This window comes from Bos taurus, chromosome 23 (genome assembly GCF_002263795.3).
Source record: "Bos taurus isolate L1 Dominette 01449 registration number 42190680 breed Hereford chromosome 23, ARS-UCD2.0, whole genome shotgun sequence".
NCBI lineage: Eukaryota > Metazoa > Chordata > Mammalia > Artiodactyla > Bovidae > Bos > Bos taurus.
This window is the reverse complement of record NC_037350.1, coordinates 7,422,430-7,446,251: the sequence shown is the minus strand read 5'-3', so window position 1 is coordinate 7,446,251 and position 23,822 is coordinate 7,422,430. Positions and strand designations below refer to the sequence as shown.

At 50.7% G+C, this 23,822-nt stretch overlaps 1 protein-coding gene and 1 non-coding gene across 5 annotated transcripts; one reads left to right on the top strand and one right to left on the bottom strand.

Moving 5' to 3' along the window:
- Positions 1–30: 30 nt before the first annotated feature.
- On the top strand, positions 31–18,159 carry VPS52 (VPS52 subunit of GARP complex). Of its 4 annotated transcripts, none has more exons than NM_001193060.1 (20): positions 31–318; positions 1,343–1,427; positions 1,580–1,632; positions 1,809–1,884; positions 2,078–2,145; positions 2,425–2,600; positions 3,203–3,353; positions 3,641–3,741; positions 3,815–3,947; positions 4,072–4,129; positions 4,490–4,623; positions 5,055–5,210; positions 5,687–5,805; positions 5,972–6,095; positions 6,370–6,465; positions 6,561–6,668; positions 8,556–8,621; positions 16,761–16,872; positions 17,090–17,208; positions 17,449–18,159. In NM_001193060.1, exons 1-20 carry the CDS (start codon positions 229–231, stop codon positions 17,593–17,595), a joined length of 2,172 nt encoding a protein of 723 aa, NP_001179989.1. In that variant the 5' UTR covers positions 31–228; the 3' UTR covers positions 17,596–18,159. The 4 variants fall into 4 exon arrangements, with proteins under 4 accessions (NP_001179989.1, XP_005223289.1, XP_059736276.1 ...); XM_005223232.5 differs by having other exon boundaries at positions 213–318; positions 17,354–17,924; XM_059880293.1 differs by having other exon boundaries at positions 216–483.
- On the bottom strand, positions 15,425–15,497 carry TRNAG-CCC (transfer RNA glycine (anticodon CCC)). Its single transcript has one exon. It is a non-coding gene; the product is annotated as a tRNA-Gly (tRNA).
- Positions 18,160–23,822: the final 5,663 nt, after the last annotated feature.

The following is a 23,822-nucleotide window of genomic DNA, read 5'->3' as shown; positions in this document are numbered from 1 at the left end:
CGTACAGGTCTTGTGTGTGCGAGCAACAAAGGTTCCGGATTGAGATTGTGCTTAAGAATTCCACTTGTTTTCACTTGGGTGAAGCGGTTACAGCTGAAAGAGGAAGACTGGAGGCAAACAAATATCTGGGAGCGATTTCGCGCCGTGCAAGACACTCCAGGATCTGTAGTTCCATTCCGGGGAACAGGTTCGCCTGACTGACAGCTGCCGGAAGTGAGGCTGCGCGGAATGGCCGCCGCTGCGACCATGGCGGCAGCTGCTCGTGAGCTGGTGTTGCGGGCCGGGGCCTCAGATATGGAGGAGGAGGAGGGCCCGCTGGTGAGAGGCAGGGCTGTTTCTCCTTCAGAGTCTTGTCCAGTCTCCTCATGTCAGGAAAGCCTGGGCTGGGTGTAGGCACAAGGGTGGAACTCGCAGCTGCCAATGATGCTACCCGGCTTGGTTCTCCATACGCCTCCGTGGGATCCGACCTGAACCTGAGCTGGGGTCAGCATGGCCGAGACTTTGGCTCTGGGGCCACAATTTCAGTTAACTTCCAGATGTTTGGGCAGAATAGAGAAGCAAGTCTAGGAACATGGCTTCTGGAACCAGATTGCTTGGGCTTTAATTCAGGCTCTGCCACGTATACTCTGTGTGTCTTCGGGCAAGTTTAACTTGCCTCTCTATGCCCTTATTTCCACACCTATAAGGTGAAAAAACTAAGACCTACTATCTATGTTGTGGGTTAGGACTGGGTGAATGAATATATGTAAGATGGCACCTGGCACGTAGGTAAACACTATGTATTAGCTGGTAGTTTTAAAGAGGTTGGCGCGCCCCCGAGGGATGGTGATAGAACATTTAAGGTAGCAGCAGTCTGCGGCTGCTGCTGCTGCTGCTAAGTCGCTTCAGTCGTGTCCGACTCTGTGTGACCCCACAGACGGCAGCCCACCAGGCTCCCCCGTCCCTGGGATTCTCCAGGCAAGGACACTGGAGTGGGTTGCCATTTCCTTCTCCAATGCATGAAAGTGAAAAGTGAAAGTGAAATGGCTCAGTCATGTCTGACTCTTAGCAGCAGTCTAGAGATCCTAAATTCACCTGCAAGTTCTGTTCTGCCTTCTGCATCTTCTAATTTTTCTGATTTGGTTACCTTCACGCTTCGTGGTTTGCCTGTCTCCTTGTCCCATTCCTATCCATCAGCCCCGATTAGTAGACTGAGACAATATGGAACTTTTGACATTTTGTGAACTCAGTATTTACCTGTGATTCCCCAGTGAAAGTCCCTCTTCTCCGCTTGAAGGATTGGTGACTACTCCATTATATTTTGTTCTACTTCTCTCTTTCCCATTAACCTGTTCCTCTCCAGGGGAGTGGTCCAGGTCTTCGGGAGCCATTGCAGATTGGAGAGTTGGACATCACCTCTGATGAATTCATCCTGGATGAAGTGGATGGTAAGTGATGGCAGAGGGTGGGGGGTATGCGGTCCTGTAACCTGAGAGGCTGGGCTCTGCAAGTACTAAGGCTGGGACTGGTGTGTGGATGTTCAGTGTGGAGACAGAGCTGTAGAATTAGCTGAACCCTTATGATGAACTTCTATTTGCAGTTCACATTCAGGCAAATCTGGAGGATGAGTTAGTAAAGGAAGCTCTTAAAACGGTGAGGCTTTCCACTATACTAATCTGCCCCTTCCTGAACCCTCCCCTTAAAGGAAAGAAAAAAGTCTTTTGCACTCCTACTATCACCCTGGTCTTTTTCTCTAGTCCTTTGCTGACTCTGTTCCAGTGTCCCTTCACTGACTTCCTCCTGACCTTCTCACATTTCTGTTCTCCCAGGGTGTGGATCTTCGTCACTATTCAAAGCAGGTTGAGCTGGAGCTACAGCAGATTGAGCAGAAGTCCATTCGGGATTGTATCCTCCAGCAGAGGAGAGGGGTGCTGTTATTAAAACGGGCATTTTGTAGGGGTATGGTGCTGACAGCCCACCCGGGGCCACCGTCTTCTCTCTGAGGTTTCTGTCACCTCAGGGAGAAATTGGAGAGGTCCTGCGGAGGTCTGAGAATCTCCATGTCCACAGTGAGGCCCCTTGACTTGTTGTGAGTCAGATATCCAAGAGAGTGAGAACATAGCATCTTTGCACAATCAGATCACAGCCTGCGATGCTGTCCTTGAGGTTAGTAACCATGCCCTGGGACCCCTCATATCCCAGAGCGCAGATCATGGTCATGGTCTTCAGGATGATTCTTTAGGCCATCTGCCTCAGGCAGGGACGGTTGATCTCAGCAGCCGTTTTTGTTGTTGCTGCCGTGACTAACGTTGTTATTTGCCTTTGCTGTGCCTTTTTCCTCATCACCCACTACTCTCATAGTTGGATAGGTACTAGAGACTTTACCTAGAGACTTGTCCCCTACCAATCCTATGGCTAATCAGCAGCGCTTCTGCCTTCTCCCAGCGCATGGAGCAGATGTTGGGAGCTTTTCAGAGTGATCTCAGCTCCATCAGCTCTGAGATCCGGACACTGCAGGAACAGTCTGGAGCCATGAACATTCGACTGCGGAACCGGCAGGCTGTCCGGGGGAAACTCGGGGAGCTTGTTGATGGTCTCGTGGTGCCCTCTGCTCTGGTCACGTGAGTCACTAGTTTGAACGGTCCTAACGTCATAGCTAACTCATTGGAAAAGATCCTGCTGCTGGGAAAGGTTGAAGGCAGAAGACAGAGGATGAGATGGTTGGATGGTGTCACAGATTCAATGGATATGAGCTTGGGCAAACTCCAGGAGATAGTGAGGGACAGGGAGGCCTGGCATGGTGCAGTCCATGGGGTTGCAAAGAGTTGGACACGACTGAGTGACTGAATAACAAAGGACAACAATGTCATAGAAAGTAGATGGGCAGGCGTGACCTACCCTACTTAACCACGTGGGTCTCCTGGCTTCAGGTTATCACACACTTTCCAGAAAATGATGAGCAGTTGACAGCTCTTTTTTACCCTGACTTAGGCTTTAAGGAATAGGAATCATCTGGGGTTGGGCATCGAGAAAGGGTTTAAGGTTGATGTGGGTGATGGAGGTATGTGTGTCCAGGAACAGAATACTTTGTGCACGTGTTCTAACCCTATGATGCAGTGTACAAAGGGAGAGGAGACACACGCTGGATGCCAGGGGTATGGTTTAGAGTCTCGAGGTGTCTGAGTCTCCCTCCTCACCCATCCCACCCCTCCCTGCTCCCCAGGGCAATTTTGGAGGCACCAGTCACAGAGCCCCGGTTCTTGGAGCAGCTGCAGGAGCTGGATGCTAAGGCAGCTGCAGTCCGAGAACAGGAGGCTAGGGGCACAGCGGCCTGTGCAGATGTCCGGGGCGTGCTCGACCGCCTCCGAGTCAAGGTGGGAAGTGGGGGTGGACATACGACTCGAACCAGCCTCCCTTAGACCTCTACCCTGGATTGCCCTGGCAAAGCTCGCTGTAGCCCACCCCCAAGAACTTCTCCTTGCCTTTATGTGGCAGGGCTCATCCTCACATCTCTGGGTTCCTCTGAAAGTCTTAACAGATATCAAAGAGGTGTTCTATACTCTTGCTCGTCCAACAGTCAACGTTCATTCCTTCCCTCGGTGCTTCCCAGGCAGTGAGAAGGCTACAGCTTCATGCCTTGTGTTTGGTCCCCCACATCTAGGCTGTGACGAAGATCCGAGAGTTCATCCTTCAGAAGATTTATTCCTTCAGAAAGCCAATGACCAACTATCAGATCCCACAGACAGCCTTGCTGAAATACAGGTCGCCACCCAGAGAGTGGGCGGGTGTCCCTGGGGGGCTGGCTGGGAGACTGACTGGTTCCTGGCTCCTCCAGGTTCTTCTATCAGTTCCTGCTGGGCAACGAACGCGCCACTGCGAAGGAAATCAGGGACGAGTACGTGGAGACGCTGAGCAAGATATACCTGTCTTACTACCGCTCCTACCTGGGGCGGCTCATGAAGGTGCAGGTAAGCCCGTGGAAGGAGAGGTGCTCTGGGCGCCTGAGTTGAGAGGAGTGACTGTGTAAAGAGACGTCTTTTTTTCTTGTACATTGGGAAGCAATGTTCCAGTTCTCTATCCTCTCTTCTCTAGTATGAGGAAGTCGCTGAGAAGGATGACCTAATGGGCGTGGAAGATACAGCCAAGAAAGATATCTTGGAGCTGAGGGGCACTCAGCTGGGCCTGGAGAGGGAAGGGCCTCTGGCTCCAGCCTCCAAGGCCCTGCTGCTTACCTTTTTCTGTGGGACCAAAACTTTGCAAATGATATCAAGGCGGGGACCTCCCTCCCCAGAAAAATGCACAGATCACCCTTACACTGAGTTTTGTGTATGATGTCAGGGAGCGTAGAGGCTCCCTGGAGCCCATTCACAGATGTCAGGTGAAGTGGGGCCCCAAGACTGGGGAGGAGGGACCCCGAGGCCATGTCTGACTGCTGGGGGCCCCTGGAGGTCCTGGGTCTTTGATCTTCCATCACAGTTGTGATCTGTTTCCCTTGACTCTGGCCTTTCACGATTCTTCTCAAAGCCATCCCTCCGCAGCAGGAACACCATCTTCACCCTGGGGACCCGGGGCTCTGTCATCTCCCCCGCTGAACTGGAAGCCCCCATCCTCGTGCCCCACACTGCCCAGCGCGGGGAACAGAGGGTAGGAGGGAGAGCCAGCCTCAGCCTCAGGGTGGGGCTCTGAGCACAGAGCTCAGGGCAGAGCTTCCCGGCTGCAGGGCCCGGGGGAGTCCCCATCTTCAGTTGCCCCTGCACTCTGCGATGAGAGGAGGGTTGGACCATTGACTCAGGGTGTTACAGAGGGTGATAGGTCATTAGGCAGGTGTGGCGGTAAATGCGGGAGCAGCAACAGCAGGTGGGGGTGGGCTCTTTTCGTGTAGCCCTCCCCCCACCCCGCCCCTGCCCTTCAGTACCTGTTCAGGAAGCCCTTTTGCAACCTGAATGAGGGTTAGATGGGGAGGGTCTTCTGAGCTACTGGTACCCAGTTGAGCTGATGTTCCAGCCATGTCCACAGAGAGCCAGGACTGGGGTCCACCCGTCTGTGTCTCTTCCTGCCTCTCCCACCCATCCTAGTATCCTTTCGAGGCCCTCTTCCGCAGCCAGCACTACGCCCTCCTCGACAACTCCTGCCGTGAATACCTCTTCATCTGTGAGTTCTTCATGGTGTCCGGCCCGGCTGCCCACGATCTGTTCCATGCTGTCATGGGCCGCACCCTCAGCATGACCCAGGTGAGCTCGCTGGCTCCTGGGCTCCTCAACCCTGTCCCCAGTCCTCATCAGCACTGCAGTGAGGCCACGGCCCTGGAGCACTGAAGGCAGGATCCTCTCATTTTAGAATGCATGCGCCTCATTCTCACTGTGTGTGACTCCCCACAAAACCATCAAAGCTTGGGGGTCCCTGAGGCGCCCCTCCTTCTGATTCACACCTAGGCGATAGCACCCAACACTTAGAGGCTCCTAGACCTTGGTTCCCGGCCCTGAATTCTGCTGTGATGGGCTTGTGATCATAGATTAGGTGAGCAAGGCCACAGGACCACGTGAGTGGCTGGTGGACAGGAAAGGAGGTGCGTTTTCCATTTAGATCTCTCCCTGTACCCGCAAGTGTCATGTCCCCCAAGGAGCACTGCATCTGTCCATGGTCACTGGGAATGACAAAGGAAGAGACACTTCCAGTCCTCTGCCTGTTTCTAAATCCTCAACCACAGAAACACCTGGAGTCTTACCTCGTTGACTGTTACGATGCCATCGCTGTTTTCCTCTGCATCCACATCGTCCTCCGGTTCCGCAACATCACAGCCAAGAGGGACGTTCCTGCCCTGGACAGGTCACTGGTCCCATTTGTCTGCCTGGAGGCAGTATTGATGCCTCCACACTCACCTCTCACACCCACTCCTGCCTCCACTGATGGTCACCCCTCGATCAGGTTTCAGCCTCCCCCACCCCACCCGTGGCATTCCTTGCCAGATCTCTGATTCTGATCAAGCCCACAGGTACTGGGAACAGGTGCTTGCCTTGTTGTGGCCACGGTTTGAACTCATCCTGGAGATGAACGTCCAAAGTGTCCGCAGCACTGACCCTCAGCGCCTCGGAGGGCTGGACACTCGGCCTCACTATGTGAGCATGGGCACGGGTGGCGGGGTCTGCTGAAAGGCAGGGCTGGCAGCCCCACTGTGTGGTCACTCGGCCTCGGGGCTGTGTCTCTGGGTCTGACTGGACATGTAGCCACGCTGTGTGGGGGCACCCTGGGAGTGTGGGCTGGGCACTGTGTGGGAGGGCCTGGAGGTGGGGATCGCCCAGAGGCTGGTTGGCCAGCTTCGAGAGAGTCAGGGGTTTTGTCGGTTGAGCCGGGGGGATTGGCGTGAGTTTTCGTCCCTCCTTCTTACTCCAGATCACGCGCCGATACGCAGAATTCTCCTCGGCTCTCGTCAGCATCAATCAGACGATTCCCAACGAACGGACCATGCAGCTGCTGGGCCAGCTCCAGGTGTGGGGTGCGGGAGGGGTCCCCTGCCCCTGGGGCTGAAGTGGCGGGGAGCCTTGCCTGCTCCTGTCACCCCCTCCTTTCGGTCTTCTTTTCAGGTGGAGGTGGAGAATTTTGTCCTCCGGGTGGCAGCTGAGTTCTCCTCGAGGAAGGAGCAGCTTGTGTTTCTGATCAACAACTATGACATGATGCTGGGCGTGCTGATGGTACCGAGGCCCTGCCCGTCACCCCCCCGAGGCCCCGGGCGCCCGCTCTGCCCCCTTTCCCCTCCCCCGAGGCCCCGGGCGCCCGCTCTGCCCCCTTTCCTGGGCGTGCTGATGGTACCGAGGCCCTGCCTGTCACCCTCCCCCCGAGGCCCCGGGCGCCCGCTCTGCCCCCTTTCCTGGGTGTGCTGATGGTACCGGAGGCCCTGCCCTGTCACCCCCCCCGAGGCCCCGGGCGCCCGCTCTGCCCCCTTTCCCCTCCCCCGAGACCCCGGGCGCCCGCTCTGCCCCCTTTCCTGGGTGTGCTGATGGTACCGAGGCCCTGCCCCGTCACCCCCCCGAGACCCCGGGCGCCCGCTCTGCCCCCTTTCCTGGGTGTGCTGATGGTACCGAGGCCCTGCCTGTCACCCCCCCCGAGACCCCGGGCGCCCGCTCTGCCCCCTTTCCCCTCCCCCGAGACCCCGGGCGCCCGCTCTGCCCCCTTTCCTGGGTGTGCTGATGGTACTGAGGCCCCTGCCTGTCACCCTCCCCGAGACCCCGGGCGCCCGCTCTGCCCCCTTTCCTGGGTGTGCTGATGGTACCGGAGGCCCTGCCCCGTCACCCTCCCCCGAGACCCCGGGCGCCCGCTCTGCCCCCTTTCCTGGGTGTGCTGATGGTACCGAGGCCCCTGCCTGTCACCCTCCCCGAGACCCCGGGCACCCGCTCTGCCCCCTTTCCTGGGTGTGCTGATGGTACCGAGGCCCCTGCCTGTCACCCTCCCCGAGACCCCGGGCGCCCGCTCTGCCCCCTTTCCTGGGTGTGCTGATGGTACCGGAGGCCCTGCCCCGTCACCCTCCCCCGAGACCCCGGGCGCCCGCTCTGCCCCCTTTCCTGGGTGTGCTGATGGTACCGGAGGCCCCTGCCTGTCACCCTCCCCCAAGACCCCGGGCGCCCGCTCTGCCCCCTTTCCTGGGTGTGCTGATGGTACCGAGGCCCCTGCCTGTCACCCTCCCCGAGACCCCGGGCGCCCGCTCTGCCCCCTTTCCTGGGTGTGCTGATGGTACCGGAGGCCCCTGCCTGTCACCCTCCCCCGAGACCCCGGGCGCCCGCTCTGCCCCCTTTCCTGGGTGTGCTGATGGTACCGGAGGCCCTGCCCTGTCACCCTCCCCCGAGACCCCGGGCGCCCGCTCTGCCCCCTTTCCTGGGTGTGCTGATGGTACCAGAGGCCCCTGCCCTGTCACCCTCCCCCGAGACCCCGGGCGCCCGCTCTGCCCCCTTTCCTGGGTGTGCTGATGGTACCCGAGGCCCCTGCCCCGTCACCCTCCCCCGAGACCCCGGGCGCCCGCTCTGCCCCCTTTCCTGGGTGTGCTGATGGTACCGGAGGCCCCTGCCCCGTCACCCTGCCCCGAGACCCCGGGCGCCCGCTCTGCCCCCTTTCCTGGGTGTGCTGATGGTACCGGAGGCCCCTGCCTGTCACCGTCCCCCGAGACCCCGGGCGCCCGCTCTGCCCCCTTTCCTGGGCGTGCTGATGGTACCGGAGGCCCCTGCCCCGTCACCCTCCCCCGAGACCCCGGGCGCCCGCTCTGCCCCCTTTCCTGGGCTTGCTGATGGTACCCGAGGCCCCTGCCCTGTCGCCCTCCCCCGAGACCCCGGGCGCCCGCTCTGCCCCCTTTCCTGGGTGTGCTGATGGTACCGGAGGCCCCTGCCTGTCACCCTCCCCCGAGACCCCAGGTTCCCGCTCTGCCCCCTTTCCTCCACGAGTGCAGAGATCATGTTGGCCTCGTCAAGCGTTTTCTTCTTGGAGTCTGACGTGGTGTCCGGCTCCATACGGTGAATGTGGAAGGACGGGGATATGCCAGCATGAAGGGCAGCTTCTCCCCAAACTTGAGACTCCCCTCTGTCTTTCCTCAGGAGCGGGCGGCGGATGACAGCAAAGAGGTTGAAAGTTTCCAGCAGCTGCTCAACGCGCGGACACAGGTAGGGGTGTGGGGTGAGGGCAGGGACAGTCCTGTGCTGTGTTTTGCTGGTGACTTTGGCTGCACTGGCTCTCTGTCGAGGCGCTCCGGCTTCTCTTGCTGCCGCACACGGGCCCTAGAGCACAGGGCTCGGTACTTGCGGCTCGAGGGCTTAGTTGCCCCATTGCATGTATAGCCTTAGTACCCCAGCCAGGGGTTGAACCCACGTCCCCCTGCATTGGAGGGCGGATTCTTAACCACTAGACCACCAGGGAAGTCACGTGTGTGCTGTTTAGGTCAGTGTGTGTGTGTGCGCGCACGCTTACAGTGGCAGCGGGCTCCAGGTACGCAGAATTGAAATTGTGATACAACTCTTGATTCACAACATGCTGTTGTTATCGGTCTGTTTTTTCTTTTTTTTTTTTTTTAATGATACAGACATCCACAAAGCTACCACACACCTTGGCAATAACTAACATCAAAGTCTGAGTTCTTCCTCGGCCCCTCTCTCTGTCTCTCACATAGAGGCGCTTATTGACCTAAATGTTGCGTTTATCATGCCCTGGCTATGGGCAATAATAGAGCTATAGGGAATTCCCTGGCAGTCCCATAGTTGGGACTCTTGGCTTCTACTGCAGGGGATATGGGAAGCTAAGATCCTGCATGCTGTGCAGCACACAACCAAAAAGGAAAGAAAAAAAATTGTATGCCGAAACAGTAACTATTCAGTTTTTGTTCTGAGTGCCGTAGTAACAGGATTGCAGGATTATTTGACGCATAATTTTTCTAGTATTGTCCTGTTATGACATGAGGCTGTAGCTCATTCTTTTTAAAGTCAATTAGTTTAGTTACTTCTATTAATTGTTGGCTGTGTTGGTCTTTGTTGCTGTGTGCGGGCTTTTTCTAGTTGTGGCAGACGGGGCTTCTCTCTCGTTGCGGAGCACGGGCTCCAGGGCGGGTGCGCTCAGTAGTTACGACTCTCCGGCTTAGTCGTCCCTCGATACGTGGGATCTTCCGGAACTAGGGATCTACCGTTTATTTAGGAGTAATTACCAAGAATAATACTTGAAATTACTAGAAATAATCACCTCATTTTTTTTTCCTAATTGTTTGGACTTTATTCTTTTAGAATTTGTCCTTTAAATAGACTGTTAAATACTACCTTTTCAAAAGGAAATTTACTTGTTTGAACTGGTGTATGAAGTGCTGTTGATTTTTGTATATGGATTATATAGCCAGCCACTTCCTAAGTTATTTCTAATAATACTTCTGGAGATGTGTGTTCCTATGTAGGCATTCGTCATCTCTGAATTGTGACAGTTTCAGTTCTTCCTATTTTATTCCTATGTCTTTATTCTCTTACTACAGGGGCTAGTACCTTGTTTAAAGTTGAATGGTTGAATAGAGGGGTGATAGTGAGAACCCTTACCTTTTCTTAACTTTAAAAGAATATTTATTTATTTATTTGGCTGTGCCGTGTCTTAGTTGTGGCATGCGGGATTATTTTTTTCTTCTTAGTTGTGGCATGTGGGGTCTAGTTCTTTGACCAAGGATGGAACCCAGGCCCCCCTTAGCCACTGGACCACCACGGAAGTCCCTTCCTAACTTTAAAACAAATGCTTTCATCATTTCCCCTTTAAGAGTACTGTTATTGTAGGTTTTTTTTTTTTTTTTGAAATAGATATCCTTTATCAGGTAAAGAAAATTCCTTTCAATCCCTAGTATTCCAGGAGTTATTATTGTTTTTAAATCATGAATGGGTATTGAATTTTTAATCAGGGATGTGTGCTTTTTCTGCAATTGTTGAGGTAATCATATGTTTAATTTTAAAAAATTAGGACTTTGGGATTAACGGATACACAGAACTATATATAAAATAGATAAACAACAAGGATCTACTGTATACTGCAGAGAAACATATTTAATACCTCATAATCTATAAAAGATAAGAATCTGTAAAATACATATATATGTATACATGTATATTCATTCAATATACATGTACTCACAACATTGTAAATCAACTATACTTCATTTTTTAAAAAAGTCTATCATGTGGTATATTACCTTTGTAGATTTTGGAATGTTAAGCCATTCTGGATTTGGTCTGATCCATATAGAGTTTTTGCTTCTCTGTGCAGAAATGAGATAGGCTTGTGCTATTCCTTTCTTGTCCTGCCCTTATGTGGTTTTGGCACCAAAGTCATACTGGATTTGTAGAGGCAGGTGGGAAGGAAGGATTTCCTCATTCTTTTTATTCTTAAAGATTTGGGGATTGAAATGATCTCTTCCTATAAAGTATCTTAGAACTTGCCAGCACAAACATCTAGGAAAATTTAAAACTATGAAATTCCCTCTAAATACTGCTTGTATTGAGTTCTGTGGGTTTGAAAATGTAGCATTTTTCTTATTCAGTTCAAAGAACTTTTATATTTCAATTATTCTTTAATCCATGAGATTTTTTAGAAGTGCTTTAAAATTTCCAAAAGTCTTTTTGTTATTAATGTTTAACAGTTGCATTGTGAATGGAGAATGTGGCCTTTTGGTATTGAAAATCTGAAATTTGAAATCTTTTTAGATTTGCTTCGGCCTAGGACATGATCACGGAGAAGGCAATGGCACCCCACTCCAGTACTCCTGCCTGGAAAATCCCATGGACGGAGGAGCCAGTTAGGCTGCAGTCCATGGGGTCGCTAAGAGTCGGACACGACTGAGCGACTTCACTTTCACTTTTCCCTTTCATGCATTGGAGAAGGAAATGGCAACCCACTCCAGTGTTCTTGCCTGGAGAATCCCAGGGACGGGGGAGCCTGGTGGGCTGCTGTCTATGGGGTCACACAGAGTCGGACACGACTGAAGTGACTTAGCATAGCATAGCACAACATAGGACATGATCAACTTTTGAAAACAATCCATGTATGTTTGAGAAGGTTGTGTGTTCTTTGATTGTCAGGTGTGGAAATCAAGCTCTTTAATTGTTATTTACATCACCTATATCTTTACTGATTTTTTTTTTGGTCAGTAGTTGAGAGAAATGTTTTGAAATTCATAAGTTTATCACTTTTTCACTGCAGTTTTGTCAGATCTTGTTTTATATAGTTTCAACTTATTTTATCTAAATTCTCAAAAGTTTAGAATCATATGATCTTCCTTGTGACTTGAAGCATTTGTCACTGTATCATGACCCATGTTAGCCCTAACAGTTTTCTCTTAAAGCCTATTCTATTTTATGTTAACATAGCTCTTCCAGCTTTATTTTAGTTAATATTTGCTTTTTAATTTATTTCCACTTTTTAAAAAATTTCCGCTTTTTTCCTTTACTTTCTTTTTACTTTCCCTTTCATATTTTCACATTTTAAGTCTTTTAAAAATAGAAATAGCTGGAATTTAAAAAATCCAATTGAATTATCTCTGCCCTTTAATTTGTCTTTTTTTTCATTTATGTTTATTGTGATTAATGTGACATTTCTACTGTTTTCATCCATCTTTAGTTTTCTCTGTGTCTTGTGTCTTTTTTTCTTCTCGCCTTTGTTTTTCTTACAACTTTTTGTCCATCTCTGATTGTTTGGATTTTGTACTCCATTCTTTTGGAATTTGTCCTTTAAATTTTAAATTAACAAGCTAATGTTAATTTAGCTTAACATCTAAACTTATTATTTAACACCTATCTCAAGTAATGCATGGGCTTTTAAACATTTTAGATGTTTTAATGCTTCAGTCGTCCCTCCCCTTCTGTTTTCCCTGCTAATTATTGACCAGTGTTTTTTTCTGTCCTACTTTTGTTTTTTAAATGCCTTTATGTTATTTACTTTACTTTTCTCTTGGCTGAACCACACGGCTTGTGGGATCTTAGTTTCCCCATCAGGGATTGAACGCACATCCTCTGCAGTGAAAGCACAGAATCCTCACCACTGGATAGCCAGGGAAGTCCCTGTATTCCTTTAAATGTGAAATATTCTCTGTATTCCCTGTGCTGTATCATATCTCCTTGTAGCTTATTTATTTTGTACGTAATAGTTTGTACCTCTTCATCCCCTTTCTCTGTCTTGCCCCTTCTCCCGCAGCCAGTATTTTTTTAAACGTTGCTTTCCTCCTATCTTTCTTTCCTGGGATCTGGTCAGTTATAGGTTAAACTTTCCCAGTCTGTTTTCTCTGTTTCATAAAATAAACGTTTAGTTCGATGAGAAAAGAACCTGCTGTCCTCAGCTGCACAGTTAGGTGACCAGAGGGAATGTTGGCTCTGCCTTCAGAATCGCTATTCTCTAGACCCTCTGACCCCAGAGATGTGCTCAGTGAGGACTCTGCTGAGAGCCCTGAGGCCCTGTGGGATCTGCCAGGGTGGGGACGGTCCCTGTGCCTTCGGGTGGGCTGCTGCTCAGTACTGTGTGGGAGAGATTACGAGCTGAAGCCCAGCGTGCTCTTTCCTCTGGTCACTCCTCTGCGGTCAGAACACTCTCTCCTGGAGGTCCTATCCTGGAGGTCCAGAAGTTAGGACTCTGTGCCTCCACTGCAGAGGCCACAGGTTCGATCCCTGGTGGGAAAACAGATCCCACAAGCTGGGTTGCAAGGTCAAAACAAACAGTCAAACAAAAACCCACTCTCTTTGGCTGGATAGAGAGCTTAAAGAAAGTCCATCCAAGTCTAGACCACTGCTGCCCCATGGAAATATAGTACGTGCCTCAAGTTTTCTAGTGTCTAAGTTTTATAGACAAAAAAGAAATAGGTGAAACAAATTTAATATGTTTTACTGAAAACACTGTGTCCAAGATACTATCATTTCAACATTATTTATCTACAAATAGATGAGTAATGATTCATCTGAAAAGTTTTCCTATGTGAAGTCTCTTAGCCTGGTGTGTATGTTCACAGCACATTTCAGTTTCAATAGCCTTGTTTCACGGAGAAGGCAATGGCACCCCACTCCAGTACTCTTGCCTGGAAAATCCCATGGATGGAGGAGCCTGGTGGGCTGCAGTCCGAGGGGTCGCTAAGAGTCGGACACGACTGAGCGACTTCACTTTCACTTCTCACTTTCATGCTTTGGAGAAGGAAATGGCAACCCACTCCAGTGTTCTTGCCTGGAGAATCCCAGGGACGGGGGAGCCTGGTGGGCTACTGTCTATGGGGTCTCACAGAGTCAGTCGAACACGACTGAAGCGACTTAGCAGCAGCAGCAGCAGCCTTGTTTCAAGTGACCAGTTGTTACATGTGATTCATGGTGACTGTGTTAGGACAGGTCATCTCTGTTAGTTGAGCTTAGCTCTGCATCCACCCGCTTTGCCCCCTACTGTTTAAGAGTGTTGTGGGTTTATTGCATTTAGGCAACTATAATAGGTTGAATTTGTTATGATCTCTGTCCCAAATCACATCACAAATAAAGATTCCTTAATTATGGAAAGATGTGTTCTTGGGAATGTCTTCTTCATCTCGTGTTAGTTATCTCACAGCCTCCAGTGGATATAGGTGGATGTTTTGTGGGAAGAATGGAAAAGATTTTATTTTTATTTATTACTGATATATCTGGAGAAGGAAATGGCAACCCACTCCAGTATTCTTGCCTGGAAAATTCCATGGCGGGCTGCAGTCCACAGAGTCTCAAAGAATCAGCCACGACTAAGCAACTGAGAGCACATTATTGATATATAGTTGATTTCCAATGTTGTGTTAATTTCTGATGTACAGAAAAGTGACTCAGTTATACATATGTGTACATTCTTTTTAATATTCCTCTCCATTATGGTTTGTCCCAGGGTATTGGCTGGAACCCCCTGTGCTCTGCGATAGGACCTTGTTGCATGTCCATCCTATATAATAGTTTGTGTCTCCTAACCCCAGACTCCTAATCCATCCCTCCTCCAGCTCCCTCCCCATCGGCAACCACAAGTCTGTACTCTATGTCTGTGAGTCTGTTCCTGTTTTGTAGATAGATTCATTTGTGCCATATTTTAGATTCCACAAAGGATTTTATTTTTAAATATAAGTAGTTTATTTTTAAGTGAAATAAAAGTTCTGCTTTCACCTTACCAGATCTTGCTATTTGGGTTGGGTTTTTCTTTTCTTTCTTCTTCTTTTTTTTTTCCTACTTAAATTCCACCCTTCCATTAAAAAAATTTTTTTTTTATTTATTTGGCTGCATCAGGTCTAGTTGCTTCACACAGAATATTCTGTTGCTGCGCACAGACTCTCATTGTGTGGCGCATGGGCTTTGGAGTGAGAGGGCTCAGTTGTTGCTTCCTCTGCAGCATGTGGGATCTTAGTTCCCTATCCAGGGTTCGAACTTGTGTCCCCTGCATTGCAAGGTGGATTCTTAACCACTGGACCACCAGGGAAGTCCCTCCCTTGCACTGTTTTTTATTTGTTTGTTTGCCTTTTCATTTTAACTTTGTGTTTTGGGAAATTTCAAATGTACGTGCTAGGTAGAGGATAGCAGGGTGAGCCCCCAGGGGCCATCACAGATCTTCAGCCAATAACAGGACAGTTGTTTCATCTGTATCAAAACCCGTTGTTCATCCTCCCATCCGTCCCCCAACCCTCAGTGATTTTGAATTAAATTCTGTACATCACTATCATCACTTCATCTGTGTCAGGATATGTTTTTTTAAACCACAATACTTTATCACACTTTTAAAAAAAGATAGGACTTGGGGCTTTCACTTGAGGTGGCCTGGAAAAAAAAAGAATCACTCTCAAAGTAGCTAGTATTCAGGTGTCCCCACTTATAAACAGTGGTTCAAGTCAGCATCCATATACAGTCCATACATGCCTCTCTCTCTTTTTTAGTTTATCTGGCTGTGCCAGGTCTTAGTTGCGGCATGTGGGATCTAGTTCCCTAACCAGGGATCGAACCTGGGCCCCCTGCATTGGGAGTGTGGAGTCTTAACCACTGGACCACCAGGGAAGTTCCTGTATGTCTCTTTTTAATCTGTAGATTTCCCTTCCATCTCTTCCCTATCTCCTCCATGCAATTTATTTGTGGAAGAAATGGAGTCATTTGTCACGTAGAATGACGTATAGTCTGGATTTTGCTGACTGCCTTGCATAGCATGCCTAAGCTGTTCCTCTTTTCCCATAAATGTGTGATTCAGTGGAAAGGCTTGAGCAGATTCCAATTAGATTTTTTTACAAGGCTATTTGAGAGGTGGTGGTGTGTACTTCTCTCAGGGCATTAGTGTCTTCTTGGCTTTCTTTTTGCCAGTGGCCATCGGTGATCACCGCTTAGACCATTAGATTTCTATATCTCTCAATGTCTCAAAAATTTCCATCTCCTTATCTGTCTGCATTTTGAGTCATTTCTTCAATTATAAATTCCAGTTTGCTCAGTCATTTTTCCAGGTATATCCAATCTGCTGTTTAGCCAGCTGACATTTTTTAAATTTAAAAAAAAAAAAGTTTTTTTCTAAATCATTTCTTTAAAAATCCCATTTTGTTTCAAGTCTGTCTGTTTCTGATCTTGGTAATAGGTCATGTTTGTGTCTGTGTCTTTAACTTCTTTGAACATTTCATACAGAATGTACAACTGCTCTGTATGTGACAGTTTTAACACTGGCGGTCTTCGGAGGTCTGAGTCCACTGCTTGTTGCCTCTTCTGACTCGTGGTAGCTGGCTTGCTTCTGTGATTGGGTATCTTTGGGCTCTTTTCTCAGTCTCAATCAGGGGCAGTCATCGGGGCATAAATGGGGATCAGGGAGATTTCAGAGAAGACTTGCCTCTGCTTTTGCAATAGCTGAAAGATGCCATCCAGCTGGGTCTGCACTGGCACCTCTGAGAGGCTCTCCTGAGACCACGCTCAGCATCTCCGCTCAAGGCCGCATCAGCTCAGCTTCCGATAGCAGAGCTGCTGTGACCGTTTACTTTTCTGAAGCCCCGCCTCTCCCAGGCGCTCAGGGCCCACTTCTCTGGTTCTGGCCCTCTGCTCCCAGCTCAATTTTTTAAAATTTAACTAAACAAAGGTTTTGTGGTTTATTTATTTATTTGTTTTGAGAAGGGAGGAGATTTCCCCTACCTCTTGTGAGACCAACCGTGTCTTAAAGTATATGACTTTTCTAGAGGTTCGCTGTTGTTATGGGAGTATTCTAAGGACCAAGTTGGTCATGATGCCGGAACTGGGAAAAATCTGCCCACCCCAGGAAACTCAACTCTGTATGTGTGTGCGTTCCTACAGGAATTCATTGAAGAGTTGCTGTCGCCCCCCTTTGGGGGGCTGGTGGCATTTGTAAAGGAAGCTGAAGCTTTGATTGAGCGTGGACAAGCGGAACGACTTCGAGGGGAAGAAGGTCTGAGGATGGGGTGGATATGGTGGGGTGAGGGGAAAGGTGAATGGAAAAGAAAAATTCAGGGATGCAGATTACATGGGGAGGGTGTCAGGCACGAAAGAGGGGGTCGGGAGAACACCAGAAAAGAGGAGTTTCAGGGTGAGGACGGCTGTACCTTGGGGAGGACCTAGCGGGATCAGACATCACTTAGCCGTGATCTTTTTCCTCCTTCTCTCAGCCCGGGTTACTCAGCTGATTCGTGGCTTCGGCAGTTCCTGGAAATCGTCGGTGGAGTCTCTGAGTCAGGATGTGATGCGGAGCTTCACCAACTTCAGAAATGGAACCAGCATCATCCAGGTAACCTGCGACTCCCGGTCCCCACTCCCACCCCGCCCCATCACTGGTTTGCCCTCCTCTTTTCTCGGGGCTCGGAATCTTGACCTAAGATCTCGGCAGCTTGAACACTAATCAGTCCCCTTCTGGCTTGATCTTCAACTACCAGCCGTGCCCAAAGTTCTGGCTGAGCCCTAAGCTGACGGCTATCGTCATCCTTAGCATCACCCTGCATCTCATCCCTCCGTGACTTTCTCTGAGCAGGGAGCTCTGACCCAGCTGATCCAGCTCTATCATCGCTTCCACCGAGTGCTGTCTCAGCCGCAGCTGCGAGCCCTCCCTGCCCGGGCCGAGCTCATCAACATCCACCACCTCATGGTGGAACTCAAGAAGCACAAGCCCAACTTCTGATGCGCCGAGCCCTGGGGGCCGCCAGCCCTATCCATGGACTTCTGTGCCCCATCCCATCCCCCTTTTCACCTGGGACTCCCTGCCAGTTCCCCCTTGCCTCCTAGGCTCTCACATGCCTCACTCTGCCTTCATTCCCGGGACCTTGCTTCGTCAGGATAAGCCGGATCCCCTTGGCTTTGGGAATCTCTCGTGTCTTCAAGTTTCCCAGGACCTCCTGGGCTTCCAAAATAACCTCAGTTATCTTTCCAGTGTTGTCATTCCCCTCTTTACTCCCACTGCCCACCCCCAAGGCTTTTTTCTTCTCCCAGTAAAACCTTCTGGTTCACTCAGCTCTTGTCAGCATGTCATGAGGTGTGAAGCCTCAACTCTTGGAGTTGGTGTGTTAAGGGAAGACTGTCTCATAATGGTTGGCTTTTTTTTTTTTTTTCTTCCACTCAGTGATTTATTTTCTGTAGCTTTTTGACCTAAGATCTCAGCAGCTTGAACACTAATCAATCCCCTCCTGGCTTGAGAGTTACATCAAGGTCAGTCTGCAGAAAACAATAAATACTTAATATGATATAACACTCTTTTCCCATTTCTTTTCTCCTTCCTCCTGGGGCCTTCAAGTAACCCCGTCTTTGCTCCAGGATCACCTTTGCGCTCTGACTGCCTCCTGGGCCTGCATCCCTTTCTGGTGGGTGTCCAGAAACTCGGGGCTCGCGGTTACCTCTAACCTTCAGCTCCTTCAGGCCAAAGTGGCTGCGTTGGTTTTAGGGCGAGAACTGTTTCTGGAGTAACCAACCTGGCGGAGGAAGTGACCCTGGTGAAAACGGCAGATGCTGGCCGCATGGGGCACTAGAGCAGCCTCGGCTCCCCTAAGGCAGACACCAGTTCTCCTTGCCTCTGGCCACCCCAGGTTGACGCTGGGATTGCCTTCTCTCCTTGAGGGTCAGCTCCCTAGCTCCTCCGGTGTGACCATCGCAGCCCTTGCTAGGGGGCTGCAGTTCCCATTGCACTGTGCCCTGAGCAGGCCAGGCCTGCAGTGTGGCCATCTCATCCCTCTCTGTGTCTCGGCCCCTTTGTGCTGCTGCCGCCTTAGGATCCCATTTGAACTCAGACTGTAGACAGAGGAGACATGAAAGTGAAAGTGAAGTCGCTCAGTCCTGTCCGACTCTTTGCGACCCCATGGACTGTAGCCTACCAGGCTCCTCTGTCCATGGGATTTTCCAGGCAATAGTACTGGAGTGGGTTGCCATTTCCTTCTCCAGGGGATCTTCCCGACCCAGGGATCAAACCCAGGTCTCCCGCATTGTAGACAGACGCTTTACCTTCTGAGCCACGAGGAGACATGGGGGCGCCTGGAAATGCGAAGGGGGAGGGGCCAGTGCCGTCAGGGGGAAATGGTAACTCGGGGACGTCCCCGCACCCCTCGACCTACTCATTCCCCCGAGTGGCTGCTTGGGCCCTCTGGATGCTGGCCCAGCCCGCACGCGGAGGCGGGGAGAATCGGTGCAAAGTGGCGCCCCGTCTGCTCCGAGCACCGGGGCTGGGGTCAAGCCCGCGCTTCGTGCTTCCTGGGATTAAGGTCAGAGAGCGCGGCGAATGGGCAGCCGTGCCAGCCGCCTCTCCCACTCGCCTCTTTTCGGGGTGCCGCCCCAGCTCTCAGAGCGGCACGCTGACCAACCTCGGGACCTGCACCTCGGAGCTTCGGCCTCGGATGGTCTGAGGAGCCCGGGGAGATGGCGAGGGTTCAGGGAAGAGGCCTTAATGACCGCACCCCACGTCCCCGCCACCCTCGCCTCCTCTCGGCATCCTCGAGGCTTTGCCCGCTCTGACTCCCCCGCAGACCTTCCCTGAGGCCCACCCGGTGCTGGGCGGTGGCGCTCCAGACGGGGGCACCGCGAGCTGGCTCCTGGGCACCCGCGCCCCGGGAACCTTCCGTCCCCCACCTTCCTTTCCTGTTCCTCGGCCCCCAGCACTCCACAGGGACCCAGATGTCCTCACGCTGACCTGACCCCTGCCCCAGCTCGAGGAGGACGAGAAGGGCCCAGGCTTTGGGACTAGGGAGACGTAGGTTGCTTTGACAGAGCAGTTTCCCAGAGAAGGGGGTCGGGGTGCGGGGGCATCTCTGGATAGCCCGCGAGGGAGATTGCCGACACAGGTGTCTTCGTCGAAGGCCAGCTAAGGTGCCAGCGGGAGAAGGGCCATGCATGCTGGTACCTTGGTTTTCGAAATTCTGAATTTCCCTTGTCCTGTCCCTCCCCAAACCCAAATACACACGCTGGACAGAGAAGCATGTTTTTCTGCAGGCCTCCCCGAGGGGCACTGCTGGAATCTGAGAGGGCTTACATACTGGGGCCGGGAAGCATTATGGTTATATTGAAGCACACAGTTTCCGGGGACGTCGAACAGACCCTGGAATCTATAGCAGCCCTCTGAGCCATGCCTTCTCAGGACGGTATGAAGACCGAGAGCGGGAGACCTCTTGGAGTCCCCACGTTGACCTCCAGGGGGCAGCATCGACCAGGGACTGGAGCTCGGCCACTCCGCCCGTCGGCGGTCTGGGAGGCCGCGCCTGCTCTGGAAGGCAGTCAGGCCTCCCCCGCTCGCCGTCCACGCTGAAGCAGCTGAGGGGCTTTTCTTTCAGTCCAAAGACACGCAGTCCCTGTGGCGTAGGTGGGTCCTTGTGATCCCCAAGCTGAAACGCATAACTTCTGGCTAGAGCCACCGCTCCTTAAACTCCCTCACTTTTCTCTTTTGCTAATAACGGACCCACTGGACTCACAGACCCAGAAGCATCAGGGATCACCACCTCGGACAGGACTGTGTCAATATCCTCCTTCCCTTTGCTCATCTGTGAGACTCACACCTGGATCTGGCACACTGGTCCCTGTCCTTACCTAGTGTCTATAGGAAGGACTTGGAGATGTCCCTATGGCTTGTAACAGCCCCCCAGTGCTATTAAAGGATCTCTGTCCTTTAAAGAAATATCATTTCCTTCTATTTTTACACCTCTGTGTCCTCACCTCTGTGTCCTCAGCTTGTCCTGAGTTGTTTACTGATTTACTTTTGGCTGCACTGGGTCTCTTGCTTCGAGTGGGCTTCTTGATGCAGTGACTTCCCTTGTTGCTGAGCGAGGGCTGGAGGGCTCGGGCTCAGTGGTTGTGGCTCATGGACTTAGTTGCCCCTTGGCATGTGGACTCTTCCCAGACCAGAGATCGAACCCATGTCCCCTGCATTGGGAGGTGGATTCATAACCATTGAACCACTGGGGAAGTCCCTGAGTTTTTTTTCAACTGGACTCTCTGGGAAACATTATTCTGTGTTCAACAACTCTGTCTCTGCACAAAACGAAAGTGCCATCTCAGCATCAATTCCAGAGCTATTGAATGGACGTGTACCCTGAGGACAAAAGGAACGAAGTTATGGACCCACCCACCTTGCATTTAAGAAAGGTGGTTTTTCTGACATTAGGAAATCAGGCATGAGGGGAGCAGGCAAATTCCCTGGGTTCCAACACAGATTTAGGGTAAAGATCCAAGGAAAGAAGGAGAAAGCAAGATTGAGACAACTTTGAAATCAGCTCTCTCCACCCTGGAGAAAATGGATACAGCAATTCATGCTGCATTTCAGTTTGCAGGGAGTTTTGGAAACAGTATTCATTAAACCAAGGCATCAGTTCAGTTCAGTTCAGTTGCTCAGTCGTGTCCGACTCTTTGCTACCCCATGAATCGCAGCACGCCAGGCCTCCTTGTCCATCACCAACTCCCGGAGTTCACCCAAATTCACGTCCATTGAGTCGGTGATGCCATCCAGCCATCTCATCCTCTGTCGTCCCCTTCTCCTCCTGCCCCCAATCCCTCCCAGCATCAGAGTCTTTTCCAATGAGTCAACTCATGAGGCGGCCAAAGTACTGGAGTTTCAGCTTTAGCATCATTCCTTCCAAAGAAATCCCAGGGCTGATCTCCTTCAGAATGAACTGGTTGGATCTCCTTGCAGTCCAAGGGACTCTCAAGAGTCTTCTCCAACACCACAGTTCAAAAGCATCAATTCTTCAGCGCTCAGCCTTCTTCACAGTCCAACTCTCACATCCATACATGACCACAGGAAAAACCATAGCCTTGACTAGATGAACCTTTGTTGGCAAAGTAATGTCTCTGCTTTTGAATATGCTGTCTAGATTGGTCATAACTTTCCTTTCAAGGAGTAAGCGTCTTTTAATTTCATGGCTGCAATCACAATCTGCAGTGATTTTGGAGCCCAGAAAAATAAAGTCTGACACTGTTTCCACTGTTTCCCCATCGATTTCCCATGAAGTGATGGGACTGGATGCCTTGATCTTAGTTTTGCATTAATACACACAATTTGTTTTTCTCTTTCTGACTTACTTCATTCTGTATGACAGTCTCTAGGTCCATCCACATCTTTACGAATTATCCAATTTTGTTGCTTTTAATGGCTGAGAAGGCAATGGCACCCCACTCCAGTACTCCTGCCTGGAAAATCCCATGGACGGAGGAGCCTGGAAGGCTGCAGTCCATGGGGTCGCTGAGGGTCAGACACGACTGAGCGACTTCACTTTCACTTTTCCCTTTCATGCATTGGAGAAGGAAATGGCAACCCACTCCAGTGTTCTTGCCTGGAGAGTCCCAGGGATGGGGGAGCCTGGTGGGCTGCCGTCTATGGGGTCACACAGAGTCGGACGTGACAGAAGTGACTTAGCAGCAGCAGCAGCATAGGTACCATATCTTCTTTATCCATTCATCTTGCTCCCTGTGTTCTCTGATAGCTACCGTGGATTCAGCCAACAGTAAGTCAAGGTCCCTGAAATCACAGAGCAGATGTGTCATCTCACTGAATTCACACCCCTGCCCCCGGAAGTGTTCTTCCTGTGTTCTGTGCTAGACTAAGTAATGAACCCAACACACACAGCCACTCAGTGGTTTGAACCTTCTGTGCCCAAAATTCCTTCTTGTGCCATGACTCCAGGCTGACAGTCCTGGAGTTGAAGAAGCAGCTGTCAGGAGAGAAATATCACATTAACTCTAAGTGTGAGTGAAAGGCACTCAGTTGTGTCTGACTCTTTGCGACCCCATGGACTATAGAGTCCATGGAATTCTCCAGGCCAGAATACTGGAATGGGTGACTGTTCCCTTCTCCAGGGGATCTTCCCAACACAGGGATCAAACCCAGGTCTCCTGCATTGCAGGCAGATTCTTTACCAGCTGAGCTATCAGGGAAGCCCAAGAGTACTGGAGTGGGTAGCCGTTCCCTTCTCCAGGAGATCTTCCTAACCCAAGGATCCTAACCCAGGTCTCCCACAGGCAGATTCTTTACCAACTGAGCTATCAGGGAAGCCCGAACTCTAAGAAGTAAGAAGAAATGATTGAAGGACCTTTCAGAGGAAAGCTGAACAGGCAGGATTTGGGAAGGACCGAAGCCATGACAGTTCCAGGATTTAGGGACCAAGGGGTAAGAAGGCTGGTGGGCAGGAGGCAATATGCTCTCCTGACCTGACTTCCTTTCCACTCTATTACTGGCTCTAAGATAAGGCTCTTAGCCAGCATCCCGAAGAATCTGTGAATGAGGATGGGGAAGAGTATATTTTATTTCCACCGACATCACGGTGAAATTCAGTATTTCTTCCAAGGCAGTTGTCTGTAAAAAATTTTTAAATAATACTAAAATCAACTTTTATGGTTACCACACACCAGCAATAATACACAATAGTAACAAAACATTCCTCCCCGTGGTGCAGCCCCCTCCCACTCCGCCTGGCTTGGTATATCACCACACACAGGGGAATGAACCACTTTCAGTTACATAAACACACACAGTCTGTGGAGAGTTCCCTTTACCCTCAACTCCCCCTCTCTCCTGAGGTCTCCTCAACCTGATAGTCTGTAATCCCACCTGCTGCAGTGCTTTGATGGCCATCCGACCCCCTTCCATCAAGGGTTTGACTACAACAGCAAGCTTTCTCTGCATTCCTCAAGGACAGGAAGTCCATCCCAGCTGCATGCCTATTAAAGAAAAGGAACTTCCTACCTTGTCTGACCTTTGAACACTCTATTCAAAGGTGTTCTCTGATCTCCTTCAGCACCAGTGGAACACCCTCCAGATCCATTGGATGACATATATTTTTGATGATGACAATTCACTCCTGGTACATTCCGGCTGGCCCATCTCCTTTCAGGTCTCCAGTCCAATTGCTTCTGTTGCAGAGACAGTTTCTACTTGTAGAT

Excerpts from the sequence above, each read along its gene's own strand:
- VPS52 (NM_001193060.1), top strand. The coding sequence starts at position 229 with ATGGCCGCCGCTGCGACCATGGCGGCAGCTGCTCGTGAGCTGGTGTTG. Across the intron at positions 1,633-1,808 it reads TAAAGGAAGCTCTTAAAACG|GGTGTGGATCTTCGTCACTA; the intron begins GTGAGGCTTTCC and ends CTGTTCTCCCAG. Across the intron at positions 6,669-8,555 it reads TGATGCTGGGCGTGCTGATG|GAGCGGGCGGCGGATGACAG; the intron begins GTACCGAGGCCC and ends GTCTTTCCTCAG.